This window comes from Hyposmocoma kahamanoa, unplaced genomic scaffold, assembly GCF_003589595.1.
Source record: "Hyposmocoma kahamanoa isolate Upper Pololo Valley unplaced genomic scaffold, ASM358959v1 67, whole genome shotgun sequence".
In the NCBI taxonomy this organism is placed as follows: Eukaryota; Metazoa; Arthropoda; class Insecta; order Lepidoptera; family Cosmopterigidae; genus Hyposmocoma; species Hyposmocoma kahamanoa.
Window position 1 is genome coordinate 841,838 of NW_020653855.1, and position 17,388 is coordinate 859,225.

General features: G+C 37.3%; 1 protein-coding gene across 1 annotated transcript in view; it reads left to right on the forward strand.

Moving 5' to 3' along the window:
• LOC113232122 (acetyl-CoA carboxylase) overlaps window positions 1-17,388 on the forward strand; it is a 117,314-nt gene that overhangs the window by 98,397 nt on the left and 1,529 nt on the right. Inside the window, exons 28-37 of the mRNA XM_026466759.1 lie at window positions 49-235; window positions 2,491-2,618; window positions 3,945-4,059; window positions 7,147-7,324; window positions 11,164-11,279; window positions 11,364-11,456; window positions 13,122-13,216; window positions 14,197-14,262; window positions 15,346-15,531; window positions 16,259-16,399. Coding sequence (XP_026322544.1) covers window positions 49-235; window positions 2,491-2,618; window positions 3,945-4,059; window positions 7,147-7,324; window positions 11,164-11,279; window positions 11,364-11,456; window positions 13,122-13,216; window positions 14,197-14,262; window positions 15,346-15,531; window positions 16,259-16,399 — 1,305 coding nt within the window. The remainder of the gene's footprint in view (window positions 1-48; window positions 236-2,490; window positions 2,619-3,944; window positions 4,060-7,146; window positions 7,325-11,163; window positions 11,280-11,363; window positions 11,457-13,121; window positions 13,217-14,196; window positions 14,263-15,345; window positions 15,532-16,258; window positions 16,400-17,388) is intronic.

Below are 17,388 nucleotides of genomic sequence, written 5' to 3' on the forward strand. Positions count from 1 at the left end.
TTTTTTTGTGTTTGCTCGCTTACGTATTCGTTGACCGCGATGGCCCAGGACAAGCTGAGCACCGTGCCGATAATGCGCGTGAGCGACCCGGTGGACCGGCCGGTGGAGTGGGTGCCCCCCCGCGCCGCGCACGACCCCCGCCTCATGCTCACGGGCGACGGCGCCAGGGCCGGCTTCTTCGACGCGGGCAGCTTCGACGAGGTCATGAAGCCGTGGGCGCAGACGGTCATTACCGGTCAGTCATCGTCCACTTTGTTTCTTATTACTCTTGGCGGCAGAAATAGGTAAGGTGGAAATACTTTCGTGGACGAACTCTTCAACAAGGACCTCTGCTGCTACTAAAACTATTGTATATATTCTTAATTGCACCAAATAAATACAACAGAAATATTAGATTAACAGAAAGTGAGCTGAAGTAAAATACTGGAGTAAAAGGTGGACTTATCTCTAAAAGAGATCTCTACCAGCCAACCCAGGGCAGGGAGAGGTAAGGTTATAAGCGGGCAATAGCGTGCAAGAGAGAGTGCGGAAGAAATATAATACAGTACATAAATAAAAAAAATTAAAAAATACCATTACTTGCATAGGTATTACAATGAATCATAATAAATAGCATCAATATGTAAATATTGTAATATATACACATAGGTACACATATACATAAATAAGTATGTGAAAAAAATACAATAAGATGATTACTAAGAGAGTTCAGCAAGAAAGTACGCTTTCAACCTTTTCTTGAAAGAAGCGATAGACGGGCTAGACTGGATTTGGGAAGGAAGTTTGTTCCACAACTGCGTTGCACGAGAAGAAAAGGAGTTAAAAAAGAACGTTGTTTTACAGTTAAGACGAACGAGCATCTTAGTGATGCATGGACGCCTTAAACGGGTGGGAGGGGGTAGCAACTATTTATTTTAGCCACTACTGTAAGCGCGCTTGCGCATTGCATCCAATTCGTATTCGTTTCTATACAAACCTAGAAAAGTCGGACCTATTTCGGATGTCGCTTGTACACCTAGAGATAAAATGACACTTTGGACACCTGCGAAATTCCGGACCGTTATTTCTCGGATTCGGAACTGAGGGTCTACTCTCGATCTCCGTCCGACATCCGTCCGAAACAGTTACAGTAAATAAGCAATACTTGACCAAATGAAAAGACGTATGATGCGAATGAAGCTCCGTACTGGATACTTGTCTTTTAATTTTGTCGAATATTACTTATTTGACAGTAATTGTTTCGGACGGATGTCGGACGGAGATCTAGGGCAGACCCCTTGATACAAATCAGACTTAGTGCAAACGCTCTAAGGATCTTCTATAGGCCTTAGTCGTCTTTCCGTGTAAACCACCCTTTTTAGTAATTGTCACTCGAAAATTTGAGCCAGAAGTTTAAATAAAGTTTCAAACAAATGAATATTAACAAAAAAAAAATTAGTTAATCAAATTGAGTTAATCAAGTTTTTCGTATTTACAAAATGAAGAAAAGTTTAAGTAAGTAATTGCGGAGTATATCTAATGTCCTTTTGCACTAAACTGAAGTCGAAGAGCAGTTACACACGTCGACTTTTAACAGCGATGCAAACGCGATATAAACGCGATGCAGTAGCGATGCACTCGCTAATAATCTACTTTTAACACATACGCGCGATTTTAAGCGAGCGATGCAAGCGCGCGACTACATCGACAAATTCACACATTTCACACGTTATTTGATCTTTAAATCGGGACTTAATAATGTATAAAGCATATTTTTATTACCTCGACAACATCCATGGTCTGGAAGGGACTGAAGCGGGTGTCAGTGTCTTCTAGCCGTGCGAGTTTTTCTAACTATCTTCAGTCCCGTCGAGACCATGGACGTTGCAATAGCTTTGTTTTTAAGGGTGCTGGTGAAATTACAGGTACATGGGACTTGTCAACTTATGTCTCAGGGTGACGGGTGCAGTGGCAGTGTCCCTTAGATCTTTATGGCTATGCAACTGTTATGAACAGACGTGTAGCTTATCACCAGGCGCACGACTTGTTCGTCCCGTTACTTGATATTATATAAAAAAAGGTCCGAAGCGTCGAGGGAGATTAAAATATGTTTTGTTCATGATCATAGGCGATTGCATCGATGCAATGCGCGTCTGTTCGATACAATCGCCTGTAAATCACAAGTGTCGCGATGAAATTGCGCAGTTCTTGATCACGTGATTGCATCGCTTCTCAAAGTAGCTGTGTATAACCACTTAAACCAATTCTTGCAATGCAAAAGATACTCTTAATACATTGTGTTAAGTGCGTCTTACGAATTTACGCATATTTAAGTTTAATGCAAGTGGACTTAAGTTTTGTTAAATTTATTGGTTAAACTTGGGCAAAGTTCATTTTGTAAATACGGGAAACTTAATAATAAAAAAGTAATAAGCATTTGCAATTGCAACATAATTATAGTGCAATCAGTGTGACGTGTTCCAATTTTGCAATAAATTTGTCGTTTGTCAGGTCGAGCGCGCCTCGGGGGTATTCCAGTCGGTGTGATAGCCGTGGAAACTCGTACAGTGGAGCTGACCCTGCCAGCTGATCCTGCCAACTTGGATTCTGAAGCAAAGACCTTACAGCAGGCGGGACAAGTAAGTAACAGATATATAGATAGATATGCATTTGTATATTATATGTGCATTGTTACAGCATGCGGTACAACTTTACAGGGTTCTGCAATTTTTTCTACAATTATTTCAATTTTTTGAATCCACAGAGATTATATTGTATTATGATAATACTTGGTATTCTGCTAAAATGCAGTTGCAATGGCAGTTGAGTCTTTATGGATTGCCAGTGGAATGGCACTGATGACTTTAATTTAATTCATTCAATCTATCTATCTACACTATAAATGCACACAGAAGGTATATATATATGTATATACCTTCTGTGTGCGTTTATAGTGTATACTTTTACGATCTATAATATAACACGCAGCAGTAACACAATATACAAAGAACACATACACAAATATTTAAGTAGTTTATTTTAAGTTCTTTTATTTCGCGACACACACGTGTGTCACTTATCCCGGCTCAGGGCTCATTGAAAACCAGCGCTACAGTCAATTATGGCGGTGGCTTATGCTGAATGAAGTCCTTTTGCGCACGCCACAACCGCACATAATGATATACAAATATATGTATATCATTATGTGCGGTTGTGAATATGCGGAATATATATATGACAGTACAAAATTTGTAGTGGTTATATTTTGTTTTTTGCGTTTTGTCTGATTTGTCTTACTTTATGTTTTTTTATTGCATTCTTTATTTTGTTTATTAATTTTTTTTATTTTGTTTTGTTTGTCTGTGTTATCATTTTTTTTGTATCTGTGTTGTGGCGTTGCAATAAATGTATATTTTATTCAATCACTAATTATGTTACCTTACTAAAATTACCATGGTTTTTTTTAAAAAGCCCCGCACTAGGGAAACCCTGTATCGCGGGTGCCATGAACACTCACATAGACTACCACAAATTACACCCACAAACCACAGATTACTTAATAGTTATCCCAAAATCACGAGAGAAATAAATGTAGGTCATACAAATATTTCTCCCAGCCCGGGAATCGAACCTCGGCACCCCTGCGTGGCAGACTAGCGTGATAACCGTTCGACCACGGAGGCTGTTAATTGAATAAAAATTACTATGCACGTTTTGATTCTTATCTCGTTTAATAAATTTGGTCTTCAAATTATATACGACATCGATGTGCTATCGAAGAGCAGAGTACTAAAGAAATACAAAATGCAGTAGCTCGACGGCTAGCCACTGACAATTTTTCTTAAGTTTTAGCAGAATACCATACCAATATAAATAAATAAATTATAATTCATGCTATACTTTCAAATTTCATGCCCATCATCATCATTTCCATGAATTGCACTGACCACTTGTAATTCTCGCAGGTCTGGTTCCCTGATTCAGCGTACAAGACTTCTCAGGCCATCAACGATTTTTCTCGGGAGAACTTACCGATTATGATCTTCGCTAATTGGAGAGGATTCAGCGGTGGACAGAAAGGTATGTTCCAGTGCTGTTTTAATATCAATGTTTTCGTAGCATGATGACAGTGCTGTCACTGCATCTGTATGCAAGGGACTTCTGTGAATGTGCCCAAGAGCTTCACCGGCTTATTCCGCCCCCCTTCTTTGACCACCGTACATTTAGACAGGATATTATCTTTACTTGATTGTTGTCCAAAGACCGTAATTTATTACCATCGTCTGTGTTTCCGACCATACAATCCGGACGTCTTTAAGGTGCATTTGAGTAGGCATTTTCTGGGTCAGCTGGTTCCATCATCGACCCCATCTTTGCCCCAGGACTAGGTAGAAGTCAAGAGTACGTCTATTTAACTTATAATAAAAATTACATCTCCAGTTCTTCTTTTATAAACAAATAGCCTCATGTACTTTTGTGTTGTTTTCGTGGCAAGTGATACTAAACGTTTTGCTTTTGTTTGTTGTTCGTTGCTGTATATTTTGTAGTTTATTATACATATATAAGAAAATTGTATATTACTCACGCCTCATGGAAGAATGGCATAATAAGAGTTCGTAAAAAATGTTTATTGCTCCATTAGATACAGAAAAATATAACCCACATCCTCTCCAATTCCTGTAACTCTATCTAGAATGTTAGTGCATTTGCAACAATTGGAGAGGACCTGGGTTATATTTTTCTGTATCTATTGGAGCAATAAACATTTTTGACGTAACTCTTATTATGCCATTCTTCCATGAGGGGTGCGTAATATACAATTTTCTGACGTAACTCCACTTACACTTTTTGTTTGCTGCTTATTCATTTGTAATTAATGGATTGCATTGCCCTATATGGATGGATCCATAGTGTTTGTATGGGACGCTATTTCCTATACTGTATATGTTGCAACAAATAAATAAATAAAATTAATTTAGCTGTAAAGTCGAAGTTTCGAAGATAATTTGCAATTGCAATTTACCAAACAACTGTCATGTAAATTACGATTGCAATTTGTCACGCGACTGTGAAGCAAATTACAATTCCAATTTGCCATGAAACTAACATGCAAATTACAAGTTCCCATGCAATAGTCACGCAAATAGTACGTAAGGTTACAGAAAGGGACGGTGGTAACTCAGTGGGAAACCGTTGTCCCGTTTCGCAGTCAATCAAAACATGGTAATTTAGATGAACAACCATTGTAAATCTGTCGTCTGCTATAGTCTATTTCAATAGAATTGAGAGTAAACGTAAACAAACCAGTTGGGTTAAAATTCTGAAGAAATCACTCACTATATGGAATAAGTAACACTTTTATGTGTATTTTGTAGGTTTCCACTAGATATCTCACCACTTTTTCCAACAATATTCGTTTGTTATGCATTATAAAATCATAATTGAAAAATCTTCGCCGAAAACTGAGATTGATTTGACAATCCATAGTCTAGAATGTCTATGGTTGCATAGGGATGTACGGAAAAAAGTTCAATTGAGTGAATCATAGTTTGAGTAAGTGATTGCCTCAAGAGTCACCAGAAACTTACGTCTTGAAGTCATTTGACCAACTCTTATTTCTGTACCGCTTACAAACGATTTAGCGACTTGTTAACTATCAAGTATTTTCATAATTTTCTGTATTTAACTGATAGCTTCTAACTTTTAAACAATAAATGTCAATAATCGTAAATAAAGGAACGTTTTTATATGTATCACCTTCAATCAATTTACAACGGTCAAATGCGCGGAATTCACTTGATGTTAGTCCAACAGATTCAATTGATCGATCTGATTCATTCAATAATTGATTAGTAAATTACTCTACAATTGCCCATCACTAAACCGACTATGGTCGGGTCAATGCACTCAATGTTTACCTTTACTCTCAATTCATTTGAAACAGGGTATAACTAAAACGCTAAGTGACAAAATAAAATTTTGAGATATCAAAAAACCATAACCCAGTTGTAGAATATTGTAATTGTTTAATGATATTTAAGCTATGCATCGTTAGGGTAAGTTAACTACATAATTGTAACTATGTTTAAAAGAGAATTTTGTGCTTTAATTTTTTCTAATTAAACGGATAATTGACCATTTTGACCCCTCCTACGTAAAGTACCGCGACTTTAGCATTTCTCAGTTTTATTCGGCGAATCTCGTTACTCACATAGAGTATTATAAAATCCTAGATATCGGTTAGATAAACAACCACAATACATAATGTGAAATGCTAAAGTCTGTGTTATGCTTATTTCAGTGAAACTTTAAAACGCTTCCCTGTAAACTTGGCAATTTCGACATACGACACTTTACGTAGGAGGGGTCGATTTCTCACTTAACCGCGTTTTAGTTAGTGAAGTAACGAAAACGAAATATTTTTTTGTTTGCTGCTTTTTCATTCAGAAGTGAAGATATTGATTGAGATTGAGCGTAACAATCAATACATTTTATATACGGATTGCGCAAGTTCGATCATGCGGCCGAATTTAGGAGAAGGCTTCAGTGGCTCCCTATCAAGTTGCGCCGTGAGGAGCACGTTCTCAGCTTTCTTTATAATGTTCTATACGACTCTCGTACTCCGCCATGCCTTAAGGTTCGTTTTCGCTTCCTAGGGGATGATCACAACCGTCAACTAAGGTCTAAAATGGATAACCTACTGAAGCCTCCTTTCACTCGCTCTGAGTATTAAAAAGATTCCTTTACGATTAAGGCTGCAAAATTGTGGAACGATCTCCCATTTGAAATCCGACAGTCTAAGTCGCTACCTATTTTCAAAACGGGATTGCGCAAATATTTTTTATCACGGTCCTAGTCTGCAACGTGTGCATATTTATTAGTAAGTATAAGTTTATTTAGGTATATTTATAAATTACTATGTGTCTTTATTTAATTTATTTATTTTGTATTTTTTTTTATATTTGTAAAATTGGCGCACTACGTCTCCCGCTCCGATTATCTTTCCCCTAACTCAAAGGTTGTCTGGAAGAGATCGCTCTTAGCGATAAGACCGCCTTTCTTTGTTCTTGTGTGTGAGCAATAAAGTGTTTATCTATCTATCTACAAAGTCATTCGGATATTGAAAGTAAATCCTGTGAGAATTGCACCGTCGCTTGGCGCCCGCAGACATGTACGAGCAGATCCTGAAGTTCGGCGCCGAGATCGTGCGCGCGCTGCGCGGTGCCACGGCGCCCGTGCTGGTGTACGTGCCGCCGGGAGCCGAAGTGCGCGGCGGCGCCTGGGCCGTCATCGACCCCAGTGTCAACGCCACGCGCATGGAGATGTACGCCGACCCCGAGGCCAGGTGGGTGCCGGCGACGTACAATTCGACGTACTTGGCCTCTCACACAATCCACTACAGTCCATTTCAATAGGGATGAGTTCTGTGACACTTCTATTACGTAGATTTATAACTAATCCGTCAATCCGGCTACAAATTTGTTGTAATGTACCAAAATGAAACAATATTTGTTGTAGATGTAATTTTAAGTAAAAATTGTGGTATATTATGTAGATAAAAAAATGAAATAATAAATATAATACACCAACTGCTTGATGCGTAAAACGGATTGTTTATCCATAGAGATTTACATCATAGAATCGATAAATCAAATCGGTTTCTGTGTAACTCGCGTCAATACGAGGCATTTACATACCTTGTTAGCGGGTTTTATTTTGTTTTTAGCTTTGCCAGAGAATATAGATAAGAGAACTGACATTCTCCGCCCCTCCCTAGTTTTAGATACCGCACCACGCCCCGTACATTGCCGGTCACATTGACTGAACGACATCAAGGCTGCGGGCGAGCCGTTTAGCGCGAAGACGGCTTTGATGTTTTGAATATAGTTTTCATTTATTCATTACGAAATAACATCATTGTACGTTACTATTTATAATGGTCGTGAATTGTGCTGTGTACTGCTGTTTATCATCATTTTCCGAAAGATGAAACGGAGTAAGTAAAAAAACTTACGTCAGAGACTCAGTCAGTTATTGTTTTCTTCACTTATTTACTGCAAAGTAATTTAAGTATGTATAAAAAATACAGATTTATTATATCAATATAATGAGACGCCATGACTTCGCGAATTTTCTATTCGTATTGCCGATAAATATTACGTAGGTAGTGAATATATCTAATTATTAACTAAACTTGGATAAGCAATTTCAAATACCTTGGTTACCTTACTTAAAAGTACATGTCCGAAAAAAGTCCGAAATAATAATAACATTTTAAGTGCTTTTAATATATTTTTGAAATAAATCTTCGATATTACTCTAGTTAGTGAGTTAATGAAAAATATAATAATATATCGATGTAAATACCTAATCATAGATAACAGATTCGCGTTGGAGTTTTCGCTATGTTGCCGCTGTGACCACGTAACGTAATAGTGCGAGAATGTAATGGGTAACCCTGCCACTTCACGCACTCATTTGCGCGTGTGCAGGTAGCGCCTTGCTTTATGTAGTAGTAGTAGGTAAATAATTTTCGACCATTGTATGGAGTGTCCGGGGTGTGGCTTTGCGTGATCTTTTTGGAGTAATTGTTCAAATACCGTTCCGTTGCTGCTGATTTTATGCTTTATTGTTGACTTTTTATTTGGTTGTGTAGTGTTTAGGAATAGACACAACATAAATTACCCTAATTACCATTGACTTACAAATAAATGGACGACGGGTCTAATACAAAAACCACGAAAAAAATGTCCCAAGTCAACCTATTTAAACGTAGTGACATGTAAAGGAATAAGTGAGAAGAGTATGAAGTAAAGAAATATGAAAAAGCTAAACCGTTGAATTTAAATTGTAATGTCATCGCAGTACTGTCTAATTTTGCTTGCTTCGCTGTCAGTCGAACAAACGAAGACTAAAGCGTGAATGACGCTCTGTATACGATTTTAACGCCCTATAAGTTCGGACACTTTTTGGCGCGGACCCGACGTCCATATAATTGTAAGTCAATGCTAATTACTTAATATATAAAAGAAATATTTATCCATAGACATTTACACCATTACTTTGTTCATTAGTTGTTCTTAAATTATTTTCTGTAAATCGATTCCCTCTTCGTTACAAATTATCTCGATAAGATATTTAAATCGATTTTTTTCATACGATTTTACATCACTACATCTCTAAAAACTTCAAATTTCAAACGTCACCGGAATCATTCCTATTGAAATGGACTATAAATTATCAAAAAATTAGTTATATGTACCAAACGGTTTCCAAAGCTAAACCTCTTAGATCAGCAAAAATAAATCCAACATATAAACATAAATAAATAAATATCTCTGGAGTTACATGACATTATAAGTTTTGAGAATAAAACAAGAGTGAGAAACACTTTTAAACTTCAAACTGCCATGTCTCGAAAGTGACTGGATATGCATAGGACCCTTTTTGTTTCACTACGTCCAATTACGAACAGCAACGTTATACAGCTGTGACCTTAATAATTTGTTTTTTGACTGCCAACAATTTTTTATATTTAATTTCTGCTTTCCATGCTGTAGTAGTTAGTTTTTTTTTTTAAATTACATTTAAAACTCTGTAATAATTATAATAATTCCTGTTTAGGCTGATGGCTTAGCCAAAACCTTAATACATAAAAAAAAAGTTATACAGGTCGTCTCACGGCAATGCCACACGAAATTATCTTAAATACCACAGGTAGAAAATTTTACTGAAAGAATAAGAAGTTTTTTAAATAATCGCCTGTCTGAGTCGAGAATCGGTAAATGTGAAAAAATAATCTGTAATTTTATTAAATTGATCGAGAATTTCGATAAAGATTATTTTCTTCTAAATAACAAGCATAAAATTTAACATTTAAAATAATTACGTACATTTAACTGCAACATCAATTTAAGTTATCAAATTCCTTGTGAAACAGTTCATCCGGGGAAGTACTGTCACCTTACCTATTTCTGCCGCCAAGCAGTAGTGTGAGCATTACTCATTTCCGGTTTAGAAGGGTAAGGGTGCTGATGAAATTACAGGCACATGGGACTTGTTAACTTATGTCTCAGGTTGACGGGCGCAGTGACAGTGCCCATAGGATCTTTGCGATTTAAGGCTCTGAATGGCACTGCAACTGTTATGGACAGGCGTGTCGCTTAATATTAGGCGCATGAGATGTTCGTCCAGTCACTTGGCATGGTAAAAGAATATTAATAAGACAATTTGTTCTAACAAAATATGAACATTAGTTTGAAATAAAAGATCATTTAAGTTTTTATTGAATTGATATTCAATTATTTTTTGTGAAATTACTCCACTAGTTTGTTATAATTATTAATACAAAGATCGAACACTCAGAAAAAATAATGATTTGAATATCAATTCAATAAAAATTTAATTAATACAGTGAATAGCGACATCTCGCCAGGACTGGTAGCTGTAAAGGTACTAACTGGGTGATAAATCTGTCATAGATTTCTCATAGGTGGCGCTACGACTAAAAAGTCGTTGAAAGACCAAATACAAAGACACGACGCAAGCACATAGAAAAATTCGTGGGGTCCGTTGGTTCGTTCCGTGGCTTAGTTGGTATAGCGTCTGGCACGGTATGCAAGAAGACGTCGGTTCGAATCCGACCGGATCGAAGGAATTTTTTCTGAGTGTTTTTTCTGAGTGTTCGATCTTTGTATGAATAATTATAAAAGATTATTATTAAAACGGCCTGACAACCAGTAGCTACAATTATTGAATTGAAATTTGCTTGCGAATTAACTTCATTCACCTGAATTAGTTCATCTAGGTGCGTTAAGTACACTTTAAGTAAACTTAAATCACCTGGATACATTACTCAGAACACTCATCATACTGTAACCTATTTGTACGGCCCACTGTTGAGTAGAGTCTCCTCTCATGCGAGGGCTTAGGCCATAGCTAGCCAAGGTAGTCCAATGCGGGTTGGGAACTTCATTGTGAACCTTCTTCGACATGAAGATTTCATCACGAAGTTTTTCTTCACCGTATCTGTACCATGTAACGAGTTGAATCCTGGCGTCCTTAAATATCGTAGTGAATACAGTTTACTTTTATATTTATCCAATGCACCCAGGTTATTTAAGTTTACTAAAAGTTAGAATTAAGTTAACGCACCCGAAATTTGACATCTATTCGTTGTTACAGAGGCGGAGTACTTGAAGCAGAAGGCATCGTCGAAGTGAAATACAAACAACGGGATATACTGAAGACCATGCACAGAATGGACCCAGAGCTGCTGAGGTTGGGAGCCAGGATAACAGGTAAATACGACATTGGTTTGCTAACGAATACAGATAGATTTATTCGTAGAAGTAGATACGACATAACATATTCTTTATTTTCAGAATTAAAAGACCAAATCAAAGAGCTATCGAAACAATTAGACCGCCGCGGGTCCATAGACGACGCACTCATTCGCACCGAGGCAGGTAAAAAAGGTGTGTACCCAATCTAATATTTACTAATTCTAGAGTCAACTAACTTTACCTCTATCTAGTTATACTATGACGGTATCCTAAAATCTAAGATGTCGCAATAATTAACATGAACCGTAAAAACTTTGGAATGTTGCAAGAATCACGTTCGTGTAATTATGCACACATTACTTCATTCATTAATTATTCAATCATTAAGGTTACATTTTATAGCAATTTTTACGACTTGTTATCGAAAATCCGAAAAAACTAGGTTACAAAGTCACCCTATATTCCAATAAAGCCTATATTCCATTGTTTGATTCCTTGGAGCTGCGACTCCGGTTCATGCGATTGCTGATCGTTCAATTGCTCGACACCTTTCCAGTCTGATGGACCGTTGTCGTATAAGTTCTTTACATAAATAAATTTTTGTCTCAATTGGAAAAAGTATTTAAATTCAGTGAAATCCTTCTCCAAACGTAACTACAGTCGTTAAAGGTTAATTCAGCTCTTCGAACCTTACACCCCCATCTCCGCAAGAAGAAGAGGAGAAGAAAAAATATAACTATCTTTGCGTAATATTCGTTGGGTGTGAGTGTTACTGTTGAGTATCGTCCTGAATGTGTAATTACAGCTAGCTGGCTAAACATGTCATGGTAAGGGAAAGCTGTAACCTATCATAAACAACCCTACGTTCCTACCTAACAGCCTAGCCCTAACAAACACTGCTGGTATATACGTAACGCATAGTAGAGGTAGCCTGTTACTGTGCGACTTAAGGTAACAGACGGAAGCTGGGAAGAATAAGGGTTGCAAGGACTGGATTTTCTCCCTGCCAGTCTAAGTAATGCTCAAGTCAGGATCTGAGTATGATTTCAAGCACTGGATATACGACCCTAATAGCAAGGACTTGAGTATGATTTCTAATGCTTTGAAGCATACTCAAATCCTGACTTGAGCATTGAGTAGAGTTCTGGATACGACCCTCAGAGACTCACAAGACTGGTCAGACAAGCTGACAAGTCGTGCGCCTGGTGATAAGTGTCACGTCTGTTCATAAGTGTCACGCCTGTTCATAACAGTTGCAGTGCGGCTCAAATGGTATTGCCACTGCTCCCGTCACCCTGAGACATAAGTTGACAAGTCCCAAGTGTCTTTAATTTCACCAGCATCCTTACCCTTTAAAACAGGAACGCAGACATGCCAGCATAATAATGCTAGAAATAGGTAAGGTGGAAGTACTACCCTGGACGAACTCTTTCACAAGGAGCTTTACGCTACTAAAGAGGTGTTAGAAAGGCCCATGCTGCAGAGCTGTACTCATGTATCATAAAATATTTAAACATAATAAAATATATACATATTAATAAAAAAATGGAAATTATTATTACCTATTTCACGTTTTTTATTGAACTGATATTAAATTATTTTTTGTGAAATTACTCCACTAGATTCGATCCGGCCGGATTCATAACCTATTTCTAATAGTTTGTAGTCTATTGAAGTGTTCTTGTCGAATAAGAGCTTTTAGAGAGATAAATTTGAATACCCTGATAGCCATATTAAAGAAACATGTTACTGTTGTGGGAAAGATTTGTTAACGTTTTGATTTTGTTTGTATTAGATTGTAATGGATTGTAATATTAAAAAATAGTGATTATGCTGTTGTGTTACGTCTCCTTGCAGCGGAAACCAAAGTACGAGAACTAGAAACAGAGCTGTTAGCCGCAGAAAAGACTGCCAAAGCCAGAGAAAAGGAGCTCAGTCCTATATACCACGAGGTAATTATAACACACATCTTGAATTAACAACTTTTTGCCGTGGCACCATCTGTGAAAACTTTTCTTAAAAAAACAAAAATCCAATCAAACCAAATCTGCAACAAGCATATAGAAAAATTCGTAATGCCGGGTGCACGAGTTTTTCACTTGCGTTTTTTCGCTTACTTGCGTGACTCATTTCGCGCATACGCCAAGATCTGTCTTGTGTAGGACTGTTCACGAGTCGCTCGCTTCTCCGTTGCGTGCGTTTGATATTTCCACGCAAGCAACAGGGAACGTTTGCGGAGGACAGCACCACTGGCCAATCACAGAGCAGCAGCGTCCACGCGTCCTATAAAACCAAAACAAAGACAAGAAAAACGCAAAGCGGAAGACTCGTAAGAGACTCGTACACCCAGCATAAGGTCCGCTAGTTCATTCCGTGGCGTAGCGTCTTTCACGGTTTGCTGGAAGACGTTGGTTCGAATACAGCCTGATAGAACGAATTTTTTCTTACTGTTCGATCTTTGTATTAATAATTATGAAAAATTTTTAGTTTCAACCCCTCCTACGTAAAGTATCGTATGTCGAAATTGCCAAGTCTACAGGAGAGCCTTTTAAAGTTCTAAATTCACTGAAATAGGCGTAACACGTGACTTTAGCATTGCTCAGTTTTATTCTGAAAAGCTCGTTATTCACATAGAGTGATCATCTAACTGATGTCTAGGATTTTATAATACTCTAAGAAAATAATTGGAATTTAAAAAGCTTTAAAGTTTGCAAATAAAGAACTGAAAAAACGGCTTTTTCATTTCTTTATGCAGAGGTCCCTGGTTCAATTCCCGGGCCGGGAGAGATAATGATCTACAAGTATTTCTCTCGTGAATTTGGGTGTAATATGTGGTTGTCTATGTGTGTGGTCATGGCACCGTGTACATACAGGGTTTCCCTAGTGTAGTGGTGTAAATATGCCCGCTATTATAATTATACTTGTTTTCCAGATTGCCGTTCAATTCGCCGAACTACACGACACAGCCGAAAGAATGTTGGAAAAAGGCTGTATATTTGTAAGTCTATATAGTTCAATAAAAATACTTCTCGCTAATAGTTAAGGAAAACATTGTTATATGAAACATGTAAGTCGAAGAATAGTTACAAACTTTGGAAGACGCGTAAATTCTCCAACTTGAATTTACTGCGTTACTGACTATAGTTTAAACAGGGTTTGAAATTACCAAGATATTATTATTTATATTAAGCACATCAACATTATTTGACAAATAACAAAAGTTAGACACGAGGCTAGGACTATACATAGGACAATTACAGACGTACACAACATTCGCTGCACACTGCACTATATATATTCAATTTCACGACAACATCGCTGACATGATGCTTAAAAAAGTACTTTGATGCTATATTTTTTTACATAAGCGAAAAAACAATAGATTAATACATATTTAAATTGCACGTATATTACTATATTCTATGATGCTACTAGTGTTAATTTTATTTTTATTTAAAATGTGAAGCTACCTTGTGCCTAGATGCAGACAAAGGGTCAGCAAACATATCCGCATCACACGTACTTTTCAAGTCATTGTAGCTTCTATATATTCTATTGATAGCTGAATTGAAGCCTACATTTCTACACAACGGCAAATGCAAGATCTTAGAAAATATGTTTATTTTATTTTGATAATTATCCGATAATGGGTAACATATTACATTTATTTAAAAGGCTCTGATTCTGGTTTGACAGTATTAGTTTCTGTGTTGTCGCCACACCTAAGGCTGCTAACAGACTGATTGCATGTTTGCAGTTAATGCGTGAAGTCGTAATCAACTTCATGCAGCCGAAACACAATTAAATTAACACAATAATTAAATTCTACAAGGTGTAATGCGGAAATTGTTTACACCGTCTAGTAATACACATTCTACAAGACATATCGAGGGAATTGTTTACACCGTGTAGTAATTTGTGAACATTGAGAGTCTGACAGAAAAATCTTAAGCAAATTTCATTTGAAATGGATTAAGAAATCCAATGATTTGTCAAAAGTAGCTTGACATCCAAATTTTTCGCTATTTGTTGATGCACCTCAAGGAAATTGAGAAAAATGAAACACAATCTCGACTGGCAGGACATAATCCCGTGGCGGACGTCGCGGCGCGTGCTGTACTGGCGCCTGCGCCGCCTGCTGCGCCAGAACGAGCAGGAGCGGCGCGTGCAGGCCGCGGGCGCGCTCAGCCCCGCCGACGCCATGGACCAGGGCGCCGCCGCCGCCACGCTGCGGCGCTGGTTCACGGAGGACCGCGGCGAGACCATGGTGAGTCCGGCCCGACGCCGGCGACACGTGCTACATGTGTCGCTTTTACGGCGACAGGCCGTTCCAAATAATAAAGATCGTTTGTCGGCCTAAATACAATAGAAGTGCTTGGCTTGTGTGGCACGTGTGCCAACAGTAAGCGAAGTTCTACATTCTTAAGCTCTATCTGCCATTCGCTTTGTACTCATGGTCGTACACATCGTCACGTCGTAACATCTCTCGATAGCGTAAGCGAAAAAAACGGCTCGATGCCAACGGCACAAGTCACACGGCCACCGAAACAATGAATTTATTGTAAACTAAATTTCCCGATCGCATAATTTCACGAAACTCAACCGTTAAGTGGCCAGCTCGGTCGTATGATTTAACACCGCTGGGTTATTTTTTTATGGGGTTATGTTAAAGACAGAGTCTATACGGAGCCAATCGAATCGATTGCAGCCCTATAACTCAAAATTCGTGAAGTGATTAAAAACTTTGTTCAAAGAATCGACATCTGTAACTGTGGTCGTGTTGGATACTTATCAGATATCATTTTTCATTCATAATTATCAAACCTTACTTTTTTTTAATACAATAAAAATTTGAATCATTGTCATCTAAATTCATTGTTTTATTTTGATTTAAAAAACAAAGTTCTTGTTGAAAAACCCTTTGTTAATTAAGAATAAAAAACGTCATTTAATGCACGCGTAATGTAATTTAAAGAATCTCTTATGTTCCATAGTCCCACCAGTGGGAGCTCGACAACGAAGCTGTGTGCAACTGGCTTGAAAACCAAGCTCAAGACGACAACTCTCTGCTCAACAGAAACCTGAGAGCCATCAAGGAAGATTCGGTTTTACAGGCTGTTAACAGTCTAGTTATGGTGGGTTAACTGTTTCTATAGTTCATTTCACGTACGATGGGTACGATGACGTTTGAGATTTGAAGTTTCTAGAGATATAGTGATGTAAATTAGGATAATATTATTTGATCCTCAAAGATCTATTGTAAATGTGCACTTTTTTTAAGTAAACGATATTTTTTATGTGTGATATAAATATTAGTTCCGTCTATATTAGTCATAATAGACGGAACAAATTATAAATGAGCTGCATTCGAGGTAACACTATTATTGTTTCGGGATACTAAATTAATTTTTCTTTTAACGATTGATGACATTTATAACTAGTATATCTTTTGATATTGATTTAATAAATTTTGATTACTTGGTTGTGCCCTCCATATAGTAGGTTAGGTTAGTATTTGAAAAGCCATGCCAGAATCCAATTTGCCTGCGTTTCCGAACAGTTTTTCAGGTCAAATTTATACAATTAACATTAGCATACATATATAATCAACATTTGCTTAGTTTAAGAATTAAATCGAATGAAAAAAAATTGACTTAAATATCTTATCGAGATTATTTCTAACGAAGAGAGAATCGATTTAAAGACAATAATTTAAGAACAAATACTGAACAAAATAAAATGAATTCAATTTCTTTATTATTAAGTAACTAAAAGTACACAATTAATAAAAAAAACAACAACCAAACAAAAAATCTACAACAAAGCATAAACTCAACAGCAACGAAACGTAGTTTGTACAATTACTTGAAAAGCATCACGAAAGCTAAAAACATCGAGTATATAACCAGAAATATAGAGACGAAATGAGTGCCATCCATCGCTGGCAACTCACCAGGCATTATATTACCTTTAAATATCAACTCTCGTATGCGCTGAAATCACAAATTAGAAAGCTGAAATATTACAGCGAGAACACCTGACCTCTCCGATACGTCTGCGTATATTCCAAAAATATTCTGTATTTATTGTAATAAAGGTAATATCTCTAACAATGGAGACTGTT